Source organism: Arvicanthis niloticus, chromosome X (genome assembly GCF_011762505.2).
Source record: "Arvicanthis niloticus isolate mArvNil1 chromosome X, mArvNil1.pat.X, whole genome shotgun sequence".
NCBI classification, from domain to species: domain Eukaryota; kingdom Metazoa; phylum Chordata; class Mammalia; order Rodentia; family Muridae; genus Arvicanthis; species Arvicanthis niloticus.
In genome coordinates, this window is record NC_047679.1 from 24,470,034 (window position 1) to 24,487,705 (window position 17,672).

Here is a 17,672-nt window from a genome sequence, read left to right on the forward strand (position 1 = left end):
GACATCTCACCTCATAACAGCAAGGACCTCCAGGACTTGTTTTAATGCTACACCATTGCAAAATAACACACATTTTTGGGTTTGTGTTTTTAAGACAGCCTCACTTTGTAGCCCAGGGTGGCTTGAAAGTTACTGCATAACCCAACTTAGTCTTAAAATAACAACAAAGACCCCACCTTACCCTCCTAAGTGCCCAGAACACAGTCATGAGCTATCATGTGTAACTCAGATTAAGTTGTAAACAATCGTTTTTTTCCTGTTCTCATTTTTTTCAAGGAACCTGCAAATTACACAGATAGGTCTATCCTAGGTAGCTAGACTATTAAAGAAAACTAAAGAAGGTCCCTTTCATTGAACATAAAATTAAAAAACAAAAACTTTCTTAGTATATGATATAGTCAGTATAGTCAGTGTCTCCTGGTGAAATATTAAAGTGTATTTTGTCATTAAAGTGTATTATAAATATTCTGTAAAATTAATCCAAGCTCTGGGGAAGTGGAGACAGTAGCACCCCTGGGGCTCACTGGATAATCAGGGTGTGCCACTGGGCAAGCTTCGGACCAGTGAAAGACCATGCCTCAAGGGAGATTGGTGGTCTTTCTGAAGATGACACTTGAGGTTGTCCTCTGGGTACATTCATGACTGTGTGCATGCATTCGTGTGTGTTCATGCATGCGCACACACACAGACACACATACAAATATACACACATATGAACACTTTTTTAAATCAAAAAAGGAGAGAGAACAAAAGAAGATATATATAAAAAAAGGATTGTGTGTAGTCTCACTTCCCCCAAACAGCAACCATCTTGATGTTACATATACCCTTCAAATTAGTATATTTTGTCTACACATAACACTATCTTGATTCTTGGGAGAAAAGGTAAATGCAGTATCTCCAGACTGAGAGCATTGCTGAGTGGCTGTCAGATTGACCAGTCTCAGATCGGAGACCAAGCACAGTTTTGTTTTGGTTTTTTTGTTTGTTTGGGTTTTGTTGGGTTTTTTGTTTTTCTTTTTTGTGCCTGCAAACATTATTGTTTCCCAAAACGAGATCCAAAGCTCCCTGCTCTTTCTCTCTATTCTTGCTTGGGCCATCTTGAAAATGAACTTTTCAAATTCATTCTTTTTCAGGAAACTCAGCCATCCCAAGCTGGTGAAATTCTATGGAGTGTGCTCAAAGAAATACCCCATCTATATAGTAACCGAGTATATAACGAATGGTTGCCTGCTTAATTACCTGAAGAGTCATGGGAAAGGACTAGATAGCTCCCAGCTCTTAGAAATGTGCTATGATGTCTGTGAAGGCATGGCCTTCTTGGAGAGCCATCAGTTCATACATCGGGATTTGGTAAGCTTGATGAGAGGAGAGAAGAACATAGCCCACCATTCCCTCCTCCAGGGATAGGGCTGCTGGAAGGTTTGACAAAGGCCTTCACTTTACTTCCCATATTTGTGACTCCTGTGAGCATGTGATAGATTTACAATAAAAAGATCACAATTATAGAATACAGTATTTGAAAGGTGGAGAGAACCATCAGAGTAAAATAAGTCGTGAGGATCTCCATAACTGCCTGTGCTGTAGTGTGAAGAGCAGATGGAAAGGCTTGGGCCAATTTTGTGTTTCTCAAAACAGTTGAACTGAAGTTGACCTTTACTCTGAGAGCTTAGTGGGAAAGCAGTAACTTGATACAATAATTAAAAATGCAATGAGGGAGGGAAGGAGAGAGAGGGGGTGGGGCGGGGGCAGAGTGTTTGCGTTAGAGTGGGAGTTCTAAGTACTGTTTGTTTGGTAGTCACTGGCCTTTAGCTTTTAGAGACCTCCTTATGCTGAATACCAAGCACACTGCACACACCAGGCAATGCATCCCATAAGCCCTGGTTGCAGCATTCATGACTTCCAAGCATCTGTGAATGCACAAGATCTTGTGGATGTCCTTGATAAGCTGAGATTCTGTGCTCAAGTATATTTTCAAGACATTCAGATGCTTGGGTGAACATATTTATGCAAGCATGTTTCCATTTTGAAAAAAAATGAAAATTACAAGAGATTAAAAAATTAAAAGCCCACTTCAGAGCAAACAAGATTGTGATAGGTAGGCTGTGTTGGATTTTGCTGAGACTGAAGCTGAGGGGAGGAAAATGTCTGAATCTAACATCAAGAGATTCTTGGTTGCTTTTACTATGTGGAGATTTTGCTTTCCCTTCGAAGGCTGCTCGGAACTGTTTGGTGGACAGTGATCTCTCTGTGAAAGTCTCAGACTTTGGAATGACAAGGTAAGTCAGTAATCTCCCCAGACAGCTTTCCTTTCTGGTGTTCCCACCTATAACACCAATGACTTCTGACACTCTGAGCTATAGTGTTTCCATGAGTTGTAGCCAAGAATTTGATTTCAAGCTGGGTGACAGGTTCAGTTGGTATAGTGCTTGCTGAATAAGCACAGGTTTGCTTTTGGATTCCCAGCACCCACATCACATCCAGGTACTGTGGTGTGTCCCTAACCCCAGCAACTGTAGGGCAGAGATGAAAGGACCAGCCATTCTAGCCAATCAGCAAGCTCCAGGTTTACTGAGGGACCCTATTTCAAAAATTAACTTGGAAAGGCTGGAGAGATGACTCAGCAGTTAAGGATTGCTTTTTTAGAGGACTGGAGTTGGATTCCCAGCATTTGTGTCAGGTGGCTCACAACTTCCTGTAACTCCAGCTCCAGGAGATCCAACACCCTTTTCTGGCCTCTTTGAGCACACACACACACACACAGAGGGAAAGAGAGATTGAGAGAGACAGAGACAAAGACAGACAGAGAGCCCTTGAACATACACACAATTAAAAATAAAATATTTTTTAAAAACAAAGATATAAAGTAATTGAGAAAGGCATCCAACAGGCTTCTGCATATGCATCTATGAGCACACATATGCATAAACTATAACACACACACAAATTTTAACTATATTAATTTCCCTAGGCGAGTCACTTTGCTTTCATTTTATACTAATTCTGTTGGTCTTATTCTTTTTTTAAAGAGATTTTTATCATTCTTAATTGTGTTTACTTGTGTCTGAGTAGGTGTGTGCACATGAGTATAAATGACCAAAGAGCAAAGAGGCCAAAGGAGTGGGATCCCCGGAGTTGGCGTTACATGGGACTGTGAGCTGCCTGGTATAGGTGCTTAGATTCAAACTCAAGTCCTCTAGAAGAGCAACACATTCTCTTAACTTCTGAACCATCTCTCCAATCCAAGCATTATTCTTAATAGCCAAACACACCCACGAATATAGACATTTACTGTTTCTTCCCCTCAAAGGAGAATAACATCAGACATATATGATTCCGCACATAACCATACACCATGAACAGCTTTTTGTTTTATCAATTTTAACTGCTGCATAATAGTCGATGTAATTACATATTTCTATGTATTGACATATTCATCAACACGAGTACATAAAGGTTACTTACATTTTATAATCATAAGGAGCATGGACCTGGTGGACATCTTTGAATTTCCATTTTTTGTTTTCGATTTTTTTTCCATCAGATATTTTCTTCATTATTTATGATAGAAAACGAAGAATGGTTTATCCAATTCAGTAAATTCATAAGAGTAGGTGCTGTTCAGCCACGAAACATGACAGTGGAGGAGAAAACATGCCATCTGGGCAAGCCCTCACAGCATGATGAAAAAAATAAAAGCAAATCTCAACCCAACAAATAAAGAAAAGATAAAATCAGAGAGCATAAGCAAAAAAAAAAAATGTATCTTGAGAGAGAGAATTACAAGACGTTGCTGGGGTAGAATTCTGAATGACTGTATTTTCACATCTTTGTGGGGATTATTACAGAGCATTTTGCCCTCAAATTTTGCTATTTTCAAAGGTACATTTCCTAAATGCTTACAGATCTTTAGAAACTAAGCTGCCAAGATGAAAAGAAATGAAAGAACCAGATATAGTGGTATATACCTACAATCCTAGCATTTGAGGGGTAGAGGCAGAATATCAGGAGTTTAAGGTCATACTCAGCTATATAGTTCAAGGCCATCCTGAGCTGCACAAGAGCTTATCTCAGGAAAAGCAACCAGGTTGTGGAGTGGGGGAGGGGGGATGAGGACAAAGGAGAGAGGAAATAAAAACAAAATAGTTAGAAGCATTAAGCTAAGAATAGTTTTATTTCCTTCATCCTCTGGCTGATGGTGGGCCATAGAAGCAACAATGGTCTGTCAAGGTGATCCCAGTTTGCAAGACCATAATGTCTGTGTTGATGCTTTCCCTACAGATATGTCCTTGATGACCAGTATGTCAGTTCAGTAGGAACCAAGTTTCCAGTCAAGTGGTCGGCCCCAGAGGTGTTTCACTACTTCAAATACAGCAGCAAGTCGGACGTATGGGCGTTTGGTAAGGAAGTGACCACATAGCACCCTGGCCCCATTTCTTAAGTCGACTTCCACAACAGGAAACCACAAGAACAGCAACATCCATTTGAAAAAGAACTCTGAGCCTTTACAACATTACACACACACACACACACACACACACACACACACACACACACACACTGTGTGAGACGAGCAAGTGGTTGAAGAGCAGTTTCCTTTCTGGGGTTCAGTGTTAGGAAGTCTTATACATGTTCCATAATTTACATCCTGTTAGCCTCTGCCAACAGAATCAAAGGACTTAGGGGGCTTTTCCAGCAAAATTTTCAGTTTTTGTTTTGTTTAGAACAAAGTTTTGTTATGTAATCGAGGCTGGTCTCAAACTCACCATTCTCCTGCGGCCTCAGTCCCCCCAGATCTAGGATTATAGGTGTGAACCACCTCTTCTAGCCTCTAAGAGTTTTGTGAAGGAATCATTAAATTTTTAAATGATAGTTTCTTTGAAACCCCAAAGGTTGAAGAGCTTAAAGATAAAGCACCGGTTCTGGGCATAAATGTAACTATGGTAACTGTTCAGATGGATCACTTCAGAAGGGGCAGGGTCTCTTGGCATCCCCAAGATAAACAACAAACGTGACTCTGTGCTTTCTTTGGCACTGTGTAAGCCCTCTTTCCATTACTATAAGGAGCACCTGGCAGAATCAACCTAGCTTAAAGAAATGATTTCTTCTGGCTCACAGTGTTGAAGGTTCCAATCTGTGATCAGACCCATTGGCTTGGTTTATGATGAGGTGGACAGGGACAAGGCAGAGGATGTGGCAGGAACAAAGCTGCTACTAGGTGACAAAGATGAGAAAGAAAGACCTAGAGGAGAAACTAGAGTCTCACTCCACCCTTCAGGGCATATTACATGACTGCTGGGCCTCTTAAACAGTGAACATTTACCTTATTTCAACCCATCTTCTCCCCTTGCTAAAATTAGCATTTGAGATCAGGAGTTGGGAGACAACAGTCCTGGACGCAATGTGGTGCCCTGTTTCTATAAATAAAGTCACATTGGCCACAGGGGTGCCCATCCATTGCCATGTTGTTTGTGCCAAAGTGTGACACACAGTCTAAGAAGCTTACTATTGTATATTTTTATAGATGCTTGAAAACCATTTTACTTTGTTAAAATACTTACATTAAAATTTACTTGCTCAAGGTAGGCATGATATGTAATCCCAGACCTCAAGTAGTAAGGCAGGAAGCTCATGCAGTCTAGGCCAGGCTGAGAAACTTAACAAGACCAATCTCAGTGTAACAAAAGCTTGACGAGTTGAGTCGGCAGTATAGCTCAGAGGGGAAGCATTTGCCACAAGTGTTCAAAGGTCCTGGGTTTGATCTCCAGCCCTGCAAAAACAACCAGAAAAAAAAAAAAAAAAAAAAAAAATCAGAAAAAGAAGAGAAATGAAAATAAGTACAAGTAATTCTGAAAAGGGAAAAAAAAAACCTCTTGGGTTATGATTCTGTCAATTTCTTTAAAATATGTTGAAAGCATCATGGCTGTTTCAACCACTTTCTGCCGCATCCATAAGTAAGCTAAATTATCGCCAAGTGACAAAATACATTAAATACAACCAAGAAATAGTCCATGCCGGTGTTAGACCTTAAGTACAATCTGATTTACCACTTAACACACTCGAGATAATTTGGTGGAAAGAAGTCTTAGTTACAAGTTTATTTTTCCGTCTCAAATAATTATTAAAAAATAAGCATTCCTGTTTGGAAAGTAGAAAGAGAATCAAATGGGCACGTGAAAAGCAAAATCACACAGACAGTGGTTTTTGTGTTAAGTTTGGCCCCTGTGAAGACTAATTTCATATCTATTTATCAACTGATATGCCTGCAGAATCTTATTCTGGAAATCCGAGTTCCTCATTTAATATTTACTACTTGTGTTTTCACCAAAGACAGCATAACCCAACCCAATTGCCCACCTCAGAAAACAGGACCTAGTTGCAGATGGTTTTTGGCTGTTTACAAACAGCAGATCTATTCTTAAGTAATGTGTTGTTGGTATGGCTATTCAGAACAAATCAGGGCCTCTGAAAGCTCTTCTTAAAGAAGACGCTCCCTACTCCAGTTTTTTAATGCAGTGTTAGTGGCTTTGGAATACATGTGCAGCTATTCGAAGACCGGGTCTCACTCTTTTGTAGAATGAGTTTAGAATATGTGTATAAAGGAAGAAATACCACAACATGGAAGACTACTTTATTAATAGTAGTTTACATAAAATCTGTAGCCTGCAAGACAAAGTTTGAGGTTTAAGAACAGTTGTATGCCTTTCTATATATGTTGGTTGTCTACAGTTTTGAACCTGGCTGATTTGTTTAAAGCAGTGGTTCTCAACCTGTGGGTTGTGACCAACCTGTGGGTCACAGCCCTTTGGGGGACAAATGTCTCTTTCACAGGGGTTGTTAAGGCTATCAGAAAACACATAAGAGTAGCAAAATTACCATTATGAAATAGCAACAAATGATTTTATGGTTGGGTGCCACCACAACATGAGGAACTGCATAAAATGGTTGCAGAATTAGGAAGATTGAGAACCACTGATTTAAAGTCTTTTGTCCTTGGAGAGAATGTCACCATTCAGGTAGCATTTTCAATGCCCTGATGCTTTTTCAAAAGCACTGTGTGTTATATCCTACTGAATTCTCATGGCAACTCTAGAAGGTTTGGTAGGAGAGCTGAGGCTGGGAGGTGTTAGAGAATTGACCTGGCCTGCGAGTGGGAGAACTAGCCTTTCAAAAGCCACATCAGAGTGACCTCCACACACATGTCACTCTCTTGATCATCATAAACACCCCAACTTGGTGCCTTATCCTGGAGTTCACAGTGGCTTTCATGAGCTAGAAGACTGTGAACACTCTGAAAGTGGACAGATAAGTTATTCCCAATGCCAAAATGGTACCCGACCCATGAAAGATGGTGACAGAGCAACTGCAACCACAGACAGTGAAATGAGCAAACATTGGTTTTGCTTCACAGTTCTATCAAAAGTTAGCTTAACTATGCGATGTCGTACACAAGTACAAAAGCAGAGAGAAAGAAAAGGCAAGGACTTCATCACTCATAAGTGTTGGTATGGTAGCTTACTACACAGTTTGTTGTGAGTATGAGGCTGCATGAGATGCCAAGTGACTCCCTACAGCATCCCATGAACCTAGGCCCCAAGTGGCTCCCCTTGCTGTTGCCATTCACTGGCTTTCTATCAAGCAGAGAGGGCTCTGAAAAAATGCAGGCACATCTAGACTGTAGAAATGGTAACACAAGCCCAATTCCCACCTTTCACTAGACCTTGTTTCCCAGAAATCCCTTGCTCTGGCCAATAGCCTTCTGGTCCTGTGATGTGAAGTTCCTTCCACAAGCCCTAGACCTCTGACACTGTGTCTCCTTTCTCTTCTGTCTGCTGACCTCCCCTGGATGTACTACAGGGATCCTGATGTGGGAGGTATTTAGTCTGGGGAAGCAGCCCTATGACTTATATGATAACTCTGAGGTGGTTGTGAAGGTCTCCCAGGGTCACAGACTCTACCGGCCCCAACTGGCATCAGACACTATCTACCAGATCATGTACAGCTGCTGGCATGAGGTAAGTATAACCCCTGAGGAAGTTGAAAGGGTGGGATAGGGGTGGGGCTCCATCAGAGATGAGAAAAAGAAAGTACCTGCTAGAAAAAAATTGAAATGGTCCTGGGTCATGTTTGTTTGTAATGTAAAAAAAAAAAAAAAAAAAAAACAAAGCAACAGCAACAAAACAAAAACACAAGTCAAGTGCTGACAACTTGCTTAACAACTTAGAGCATTGTTGTAAAAACTTTATGAATATATTAACTCATCAGAAAACCCCCTGTTGTTAATAAAACTGACAAGTGAGGAAATAGAAGGCCACGGAGGTTATGTGAGTAACATCAAGTCACAGTTATTAAAGAGGCAGACTGACTGGTGCCAGTATCCTTGCTCTTTTGTTTCTTTAATTTTTAATTTTTTAGCAGTTTTTGGTTGGTTGGGTTGGGTTGTTTTTTTCAAGAGAAGGTTTTTCTGTGTACCCTGGGTGTCCTGGAACTCACCCTGTAGACCAAGCAGGCCTTGAATGCAGAGATTTACCTGCCTCTGTCTGCTAAGTGTTGGGATCAAAACTGGGAGTCACAACTGCCCAGTTTCTTTTTGAGATTATAATTATATTATAATTATAATTAATTATGATGTAATCATTATAATGTAATTACATATCTCCCTTGGCTTTTCTTCCTCCAAATCCCTCCCTCCCTCTTTTCATTTACCCCTTTCTTCTCTCCCTCAAATTCATATCCTCTTCTTTCATTTACTGTTATTGCATTCGTGTGTGTGTGTGTGTGTGTGTGTGTGTGTGTATAACCTGTTCAGTTTGATCAAGGTTCTGTACCCTGAAGAAGAAAAAAATGATGGATGAGGAGAGGGAGGGAGAGGAGGAGGTGGAGGAAAGATTCAATTTTCACACCCAATGGGAAGCCACTGAAAAATTTTGAGCAATACAAAAATGAAACTTCAAAAATTATTTATTTTACTGTGTGTTTATTATGTATTGCATAAACTGTAGTCCAACCATATAGTTTTTATAGTGTTTATCCTGTTGTTGGAAGCACAATTTACTAAAAGACTATCAAGAGATAAGGAAACACCTTGTTGGCAGAGAGAGGTCACACTAATATCACTCTCTCTGCAGAATAATACTGATTTATTTTGGGACTACATCTTTTGTAGTCTGGTCTTTCTATGCAGCACCACAATATTTTAATTATATGTTGCTATATAACAGAGTAGTATGTGGTATCTTGGAGGCTAGAACCCTCATGAATTTTTGTTCTTCACAGCTGCTGAGCCATTTTGCAAATTCAAAGTCTGTAAAAATAAATTCATCTATATTAAGTGCAACTCATTCATATCTTTAAGATTGTATTTCCTTTTTATTGTAACTGGAGAAATTCCACATCTCCATGACACTGACATGTCCTACTGTAGGACAAAAGAGACTTTTTTCTTAATATATGTTCCAGTCTACATTTCATCTTTTAAGTTTTTCCTTATTGAGGGGTACATCCCTAAGGATTTGGTTTTTTATATTGTTGCTATTATAAATAAATGATGTCTTCCCTCCCATCATATCTTCTGACTGGTTACTATTGGTTATTGATTTTATTTGTTAACTTTTTTTACCCTACCCACATAGTGAAATCCTTTATTGTTTGAGGGAGTCTATCATTAGTCCTCTTGAATTTTCAAGCATGTCCTATGCAAATAGTTTTCCTTTCCTAATTCTTGGGGCTAATTTTTGCTCCCTGGGTGCATTGATTGGTAATTTCAACATGATCTTAAGAATAGTGAATACAAAAGCCACCCTTGCCTTATTCTGAATCTGAGTAAAAAGGTCTATGGTGTTTCAAAAGTCATTCAGTGGGTGTGGTACACATGCCTTGAATCTTACCAATGAGGAGGCAAAGCCAGAGCACATCTTTGTGAGTTCAAGGCCAGCCTCGTCTACATAGCACACTCTAGGCTAGACAGGGCTACTCAGTAAGACCTTCTCTCAAATGAAATAGAATGTCATTCACATTAGGACTGAACTATACATGTTTTATATATTGTTCATTTGTGTGTGAGTGAGAGAGCGTGCACACAGTACGCAGTGTTTGTGATTGTGTTTGTGAATATAGGTATACTGATGCCATTGTGTGCTTGTATCTGGTGTCAATGCTTACCATCTACCTTGCTTGAGGCAAAAATCTCTTGTTTGCTGTTGTGCACACCAACCTAGTTTGACCTGGGAGCTTCCAGGCATTCTCCGGTCTTCTAGGAGGGCTAGGATCACAGACTCATGTCACACATCAGGCTTTTATGTGGGTTCTGAAGATTGGAACTTGTGGGACAAGCACTCATACCCACTGAGTCATCCCCCAGCCCCATATTATTGCTTGTCATTTTAATTATTGAGTCAGGGACTTGTGTAGCCCAGGCTGGCCTCAAACTTGCTGTATAGCCAAGGATAACTTTGAACATCTGATCCTCCTGCCCATTCCTCCCAAGACCTCAGGCTATAGATGTATGCCACCACATCTGGTTAATGTGGTACTGGGAACTGATGCCAGGGTGTCTTGCATTCTAGGCAAGCACTTTACCAACTGAGCTACATCTCCAGTCCCTCTAGTATTCTGGACATTATGCCTTTTATCATCTAACACATTGTGGTTTTCTTTTATTTAGCTTCCAGAAAAGCGCCCCACATTTCAGCAACTCCTATCTGCCATAGAACCACTTCGGGAGCAAGATAAACCATGAGGAGACATTCCAGAATGGTGATGAGAATGAATATCAACATTAACCAATGCTCTCATTGTCAGTAAGGGAAGTAGAAAGACTCAACGTAATGTAGCTAGTTCTTAATGATGGTCTATGTGTTATTTATCTGTTATATTATCTACAAAAAAGCAAGGTAGGAAACAAGACATTTCTTTGAAATCTAGGTCAAATTGGTAATTTTGTTTGTGCTGCTTTTAATGTACTACTTTCTAGGCTACGGTAGGAGTTCCTTTTAGATTGCAATTTGCAAAGGGTGTGTACTGTGTATAAAGGTAGAGCAGAATTGAAAAGGTGATTTGTTGGGAACTCCATTTTTTTTTCTATTGGCACTAGTGTGATACTTAGATATCTTTTCAAGAACAGAAATGTAAATGTTTGCTTCTGTATGAGAAATGTCTCAGGCATTTGAATATTTCTTCTCCAGTCTGTGGCACTGTTTGGGGGAGATTTAAGAGGTATGGTCTTGATGGAGGAATTGTGTCAATGGGGCAGACTTGAGATCTTAAGGCCTCACTCTACCTGTAGTTTACTATCTCTGCTTCTTGCAAGACGGGAGCTCTTAAAAGCTGAAGAGATGGCTTAGTGGTTAAGAACACTGGCCGGGTCCTTCTTCCAAAGGACCCAGATTCAATCCCTAGCACCCACCTAGTGGCTTACAACTTGTCTATGAATCCGGTTCTAGAGTATCTGATGGCCTCTTCTGGCCTTCATGGGCACCAGGTACACATGTGATACAGCGACATATATACAGGCAAAGAAAAAAAAGCAAGAGGTGTGAGCTCTCAGCATCCTGCTCTATATGCTGTGTCTGGAAGTTGCCTTTGCCCTGCCATTTTGAACCCTAACTCTCTGAACTATAAGCAAAATAAAGCCTTTCTTCTATAAGTTGTCTTGGTCATAGCCTTTTATCATAGAACAGAAAAGCAACTAATACAATGTACAGGTGACCTCAAAAGTTTACATGTTTGGGAGCCAGATGGAGAGTTAATTATAACGCATATTCTTAGACACCACCTTAGATATTTTGATAAAGCAGGTCTGAGTGCATCCCATGAGTTGGCATTTTTCCCAAGCTCCCATGCATGCTGAACTGACTTAGGGTACCTCATTATGTGTCATGGCACTAATGTATGATCTATAACTCCATTTGGATGGTACAACTTCTGCTCCATCTCCAGACTAAAACAATGATACTTCATGTGTCATCATGTACAGTGATATAAAACTATATTGAGCAATGTGTCGAATGATAATATTGAACACTGTATTCCATCTTTCCCCCAGAGCACAATTTATTCTGAAAGATGTTCAGGTAGAAATTAATACTTTCTTCTTCCACATTAACCTCCACCATTATCAATTACCACTCCATGAGACCGTGGTCTTACTAGAATTAAGACAATCTTACTTTCGAATGATGTTAAACCCTTAAGTTGGGGGCTTCAGAGATTTAGGCTTACTTGAAAAATAGTTGAAGATTCGATTTCCATCTTAAATCTTAACGCAGATACAAAAATAGTATTTAGCGTCTCGCTCCGTCTATCGCTTCCCCCCCACCCCCGCTCCCTTCGGGACCCCCCTCCCTGATTGCCAGCTTGTGGCGGAGTGTGTGCGAGGGCGGGGGCGGGAGTGGGGGGGGGCGGGGGCGGGCGCCGCGCCCCCCCCCCCCGGGACTGCAGCGGAGGGAGGCGCCATGGACGTCCGAGAGGCTGCAGGAGGTGCTGAAAGATTTTGAGAAGAGAGGGAAAAAAGAAGTCTGTCCTGTACTGCATCAGTTTCTCTGTCATGGAGAAACTGGAGAAACAATGATTCAGTGGTCCCAATTTAAAGGCTATTTCATTTTCAAACTGGAGAAAGTAATGGATGATTTCAGAACTTCAGCTCCTGAACCAAGAGGTCCTCCCAATCCTAATGTTGAATATATTCCCTTTGCTGAAATGAAGGAAAGAATACTGAAAATTTTCACTGGAGTTAATGGTATCCCTTTTACTATTCAACGACTATGTGAATTGCTAACAGATCCAAGAAGAAATTGTACAGGAACAGACAAATTTCTCAGAGGAGTAGAAAAGAATGTGATGATTGTTAGCTGTGTTTGTCCTTCTTCAGAGAAGAACAATTCTAATAGTTTAAATAGAATGAATGGTGTTATGTTTCCTGGAAACTCACCAAACTATACTGACAGGTCTAATATAAACGGGCCTGGAACACCTAGGCCACTTAATCGACCAAAGCTTTCTTTGTCAGTCCCCTTGACAACAAATGGTTTGCCTGAGAGCACAGATAGCAAAGATTCAGATCTGCAGCTAAGTGAAGAGAAAGGCCACAGTGATTCTTCAGCATCTGATTTAGAGGTTTCCTCACTGAGCCCTGTTAAAAATAAACATCCAGATGAAGATGCTGTGGAATCTGAGGAACATGAGGTGAAAAGACTGAAGTTTGACAAAGAATGTGATGTCCGAGAGACAGCTAGCCAAACCATGTCCGGTGAAGTCTCTTCAGTTAGAGCAGCGGAAACAGAAACAGCATCTTCCCTCCCTGAGAAGAACAGAGAAAGTCGAACCAGGCAGCATTGTGCGGAGGAGGAGGAGGAGGAGGAGGAGGAGGAGGAGGAGGAGGAGGAGGAGGAGGAGGAGGAGGAGGAGGAGGAGGAGGAGGAGGAGGAGGAGGAGGAATCATTTATGACACCAAGAGAAATAGTCCCAGAAAGAAAAAATCAAGAAAAGGAATCTGATGATGCCTTAATTGTGAACGAAGAGACTTCACAGGAGAGTCATTAGACTCTCTCTGGCTCTGGTGTGTCTCCAGCTCAGACAGACTCCGCTTCAGAAAGGAGTGACAGTGCAGGGTCCTTGAGGAGTGGCTCTGATTGCCGGGAGACACAGGAGTCAGGAGGGCCCCCTTCCAGTAAAACTGGAGAAAGTGTGTCAGTGCCGTCCATGGAAAATGACGAAGCCACAGAAGTCACAGATGAACCAATAGAACAAGACTAACTACTTAAAAACACTTAGAGGCAGCATTTTACATACAGTTCTGGTTCTACACTATATAAAACTTTTAAGGAATAAATAAAGTGGACCTTTAGTTTTACAAGAGAAACAGGCTGCAAAATAAAGAACCTTAAGAATAAACCCTGAAGTGAACCACTGGTGGCTCGGCCCTTAAGGCGCCCGCCCGCAGAGGGCGCACCGTCTCTTGGTGCGTGTGTTCGAATCCCGCTTCCCGCGTCTTGTGGAGAAAAAACAAACAAACAAACAAAAAACCCTGAAAGTTGTACATGGGAGAGCTGTGAATACCAGCTCCTCTGAGTCCCGCTTATTGCTGATCTTTTTGTTTGGTTGGGGTTTTTTTGTTCGTTTTTCCCTGGTGTACTCAAATCAGTGGTTTGTGTATAGATTTTTTTTAAATTTAGAATTAAAGTTTTTAAACTGGAAGATAATTATAATTTTGAAAACTTAAAAGATGTTCTCATTTGGTTTATACATACACAAGGAAGATTTTTGTCTTGTCTCTCTAGCAGTTTCCATATTTTGGTCATAGTTTAAACATGTTAATGTGAATTATAGGGTTTCATGTGGTTTCAGATTTTTCTTGTTCAACTGTACAATGGAACTTCAAGTCATATATATACATATATAGATTATCCTAAGGGGGAATGTTATGTTTTTCTGTTTCTATGAGAGATGAATACAGTGGATACTTTTTTATTGGTAATGACTGAGTTCACTTCTTTCAGAAGACATTTTCTTTCTCTTCTGAGTAATTGAGACAAAAATCTGGCCCCTGTGAAACCCTGGGAATCTTTAAGTCTGTTGAAATACCAGTTAAACACATTCCAAGAGAGCTGTGCAAACTGAGTTCTTTTGTATACTTCTAAGGTGCCTGAGAAAAAGACTTGATTATCCATGAGAAAGTGTGCTGTATCTTGGGAGTTGCCCTCAAGCATTAGCTTACTGTTTGTAGAATGAGTGCTTAGGAGCCTGACACGAAACCATCTCAGAAGAGCCCACAGACCCATAACATTTGATTGCTTTTCTAAACATTGCCCACATCACATCTATCTGTCTTTCAGAATTATCCTATATGCGCATGGCACTGGTGTGAAACATCACTGTACTGGAAGAATTCGTGGAGTACTTCAGTAATGTACCTGAGCTAAAATGACTGAAGCTTTAGGGGTACACAGAAACCACCATGATTTGTATAACATTTTGAAGTGAATATTTTTGAACATGCTTCTTCAACAGCCAGTGTTATATTTTTCAGATCAACACAAAGCACAATGGTTACTACTCAATAAACTTGATATTTTCAAATTCACATATTTAAAGTCATGCAAACTGCAACTTCCCTGTCAGAATTACTGGCTGCCAAATTTATACCTATTTCTTCACCTGTACTTTTTGATATTTAGAATTTTTAAATTTCTGTAAAGTAGATTTTGTAGACTATAATGTGTTCACTGCCTTTGTGAAGCGGTATATAATTGTATAATTTCATGTGTAACTGAATGTTTGGGCTTTCAATACAGTATTCATATAAAGCAATAAATATTAATGTTATGAAAAAATAGTATTTAAAATGTTTATACTTTTTATTTCATGTGTATGTGTGTGTACTATATGTCTGTAGTACCCATAGGTCAGAAGAGGGAGTTAGATCATCTGGAAATGCAGTTAGAGATGGTTGCTACAAATCAAATCTGGTCCTCTAGATGAGCAGCCAGTGCTCTTAAGCGCCAATGTTCTTCCTTTTACTCATACTGCCCATTTCTTTACCTACCAACAAGCTCAAATATCTCCCTTGCTTATTTGTTTCTTGACCTTTACTTAATGATTCTGTAATTTCAGTAGAGAACTGTCATGATAATGGTATTCTATTTTTAACAGAGGTATGCAAATTTCAATGTATAATGAATGAATAATGAAATGTCACTTTTAAAATAGCCACCAGGACTTCTATAATTCATTCCATTATTTACTGTTTTCTGGATGCAAGGTTCTTTCCTACTCAAGGGGGAAAAAAAAAGGATCAAATGCCCAAACCCTTATTTCTCCTTCTCAGAAGGTCCAGTCATCCTTTCCTACTCTCTAGGGTTTTGTACAGCAGGGCCCTATACCACAGACTCTTTTTTAAGAGATTATTTTATATTATGTGGATGAGTGCTTGCCAACATGTGTATCTGTGTACCGTGTGTGTGTGTGTGTGTGTGTGTGTGTTGCCCATAGACACCAGAAGAGCTTGTTGCTGCCCTTGGAACTAGAGTTACAGAGACTTAGAAGCTGCCCTTTGGATGCTGGGAGCTGAACCCAGGTCTTTGAGAGTGGCAAGTGCTCTTACTTACTGAGCCATCTCTGCAGCCCCTGTTCTACAGACTTTTTGACCTTTATTTCTACCACTCTCGAGAAAAATCTCTTTCATTGGCTCTTTTTCTTATATATGTGATTTTCTAAAAGTCATTTGTTTGTAAAAAGAAACACATACCGTTAAGGATGCAAACAACATTATTTGCTATAAAATGAAACCAAAGCCTTGCTTAGAAGCATGATTTCAAACCCCAGGTCAAACAAGAATTTAAGTCACTGCTAGAGGTCCATGAATCAGTACACTAAAGCACCACGGGAATACTATTTATGCTATTTTGAAATATGCATAATGTTTTTAAATGCCACTTATCTGTGTTTTGCAGCAATTATTTTTATAATCTTTAACAAGCAGTCTATCTACATACACTCTTAGAAGTGATGAAAGAGGAAGATTATGTGATAAAAAAGATTCTGAAATGGCAGGTTGGAGAGGAATTCACACACCGTCTTTGCTAGGTGGAGTCTAGCTGTCTTGCCAAGCCATTCTGATCTGTCAAGAGTGAATCGCAAATCCAAGGGTCTAGAAAATTGGTATTATATGTGCTTGAGCTAATAAAGGAAAAGATTCCAACAGGTAGATTTAGAAAGTTGAGTTTCTCAGTTTCAATTCTGACTTGGGAGTGAGTGTACAAGGAACATAGGTTGAACTTACACTAAGGTCTTACCTTTTTAAAAGAAATGTTTTTATGAGATTATAATTACCTTATTTCTCCTTTCTCCTTTCTTCCTCCAAATTTCCTATATACTCTTTCTCTCTTTCAAATAGCATTTTTTCTTTGTTGTTGTGTGTTAGTGTGTGTGTGTGTGTGTGTGTGTGTGTGTGTGTAAATATAAATACAACATGCCCAGTCTATATAATTTTGCTGGTATGTATATTTTCAGGGTCAACCATTTGGTATTGGGTAACTAAATGGTGTGTTCTTCACTGGGGAAGACTGTTACTCCTGCTCTCAGTGTTCCTTAGTTGCCTATGGTTCTTTTTCTAGGGCTGAGGCTTTGTGAGCAATTCCCCTTCCATGTTAGCATGAGACACCAATGAGAGTGTGGTCCCTGTTCAGCTCATGTTTAGGCAGCCATGTTGGTGAGACTTCATGGTTGTAGTTTCTGACATTTCTAGAAGGTCACAGCAAACTTCCTGTTCCTCTGGCTCTTACATTATTTCCCCCACCTTTTCTGCAATGTCCCCTGAGTTTAAGGCCCTATCTTTACCTAAAGAGAAAGAGAAACAAGTGGATGTCAAGCAAGGGAGAACATGTTATGGAGAAACACCAGACAAGAGCAAATTGACATCTCTCTTTCTAGTCCAATTACCCTCTTATTAACTCCACTGCCTATGGAATAAGTAAATTCCCAGGAAAGAAATACTTCAGATTCTGTAAGCAAATGTCCCCTGTATCTCTGAACTCCAATTGCTCTTTTACATGTGCATCTTTGCTTCCTTGTAGCCCATAGGTCAGCTTCTCTAAGTCAGCGCCTCACCTCAGCTTTGTAGCACAAAAGCAGCTCTAGATAATATGAAAATTAATGGGATCAATGGGCACAGCTGG

The 17,672-nt window shown here is 40.1% G+C and overlaps 1 protein-coding gene and 1 pseudogene across 1 annotated transcript in view; both read left to right on the forward strand.

Annotated features, from left to right (window-relative positions):
• Bmx (BMX non-receptor tyrosine kinase) overlaps positions 1–12,320 on the forward strand; it is a 55,953-nt gene extending 43,633 nt beyond the window's left edge. The window contains exons 16-20 of the mRNA XM_034485389.2: positions 1,137–1,353; positions 2,215–2,279; positions 4,282–4,400; positions 7,858–8,015; positions 10,664–12,320. Coding sequence (XP_034341280.1) covers positions 1,137–1,353; positions 2,215–2,279; positions 4,282–4,400; positions 7,858–8,015; positions 10,664–10,738 — 634 coding nt within the window. The 3' untranslated portion in view covers positions 10,739–12,320. The remainder of the gene's footprint in view (positions 1–1,136; positions 1,354–2,214; positions 2,280–4,281; positions 4,401–7,857; positions 8,016–10,663) is intronic.
• Positions 12,321–12,454: 134 nt separating this feature from the next.
• On the forward strand, positions 12,455–15,306 carry LOC117694629 (serine/threonine-protein phosphatase 4 regulatory subunit 2-like; annotated as a pseudogene).
• The last annotated feature ends 2,366 nt before the right edge of the window (positions 15,307–17,672 follow it).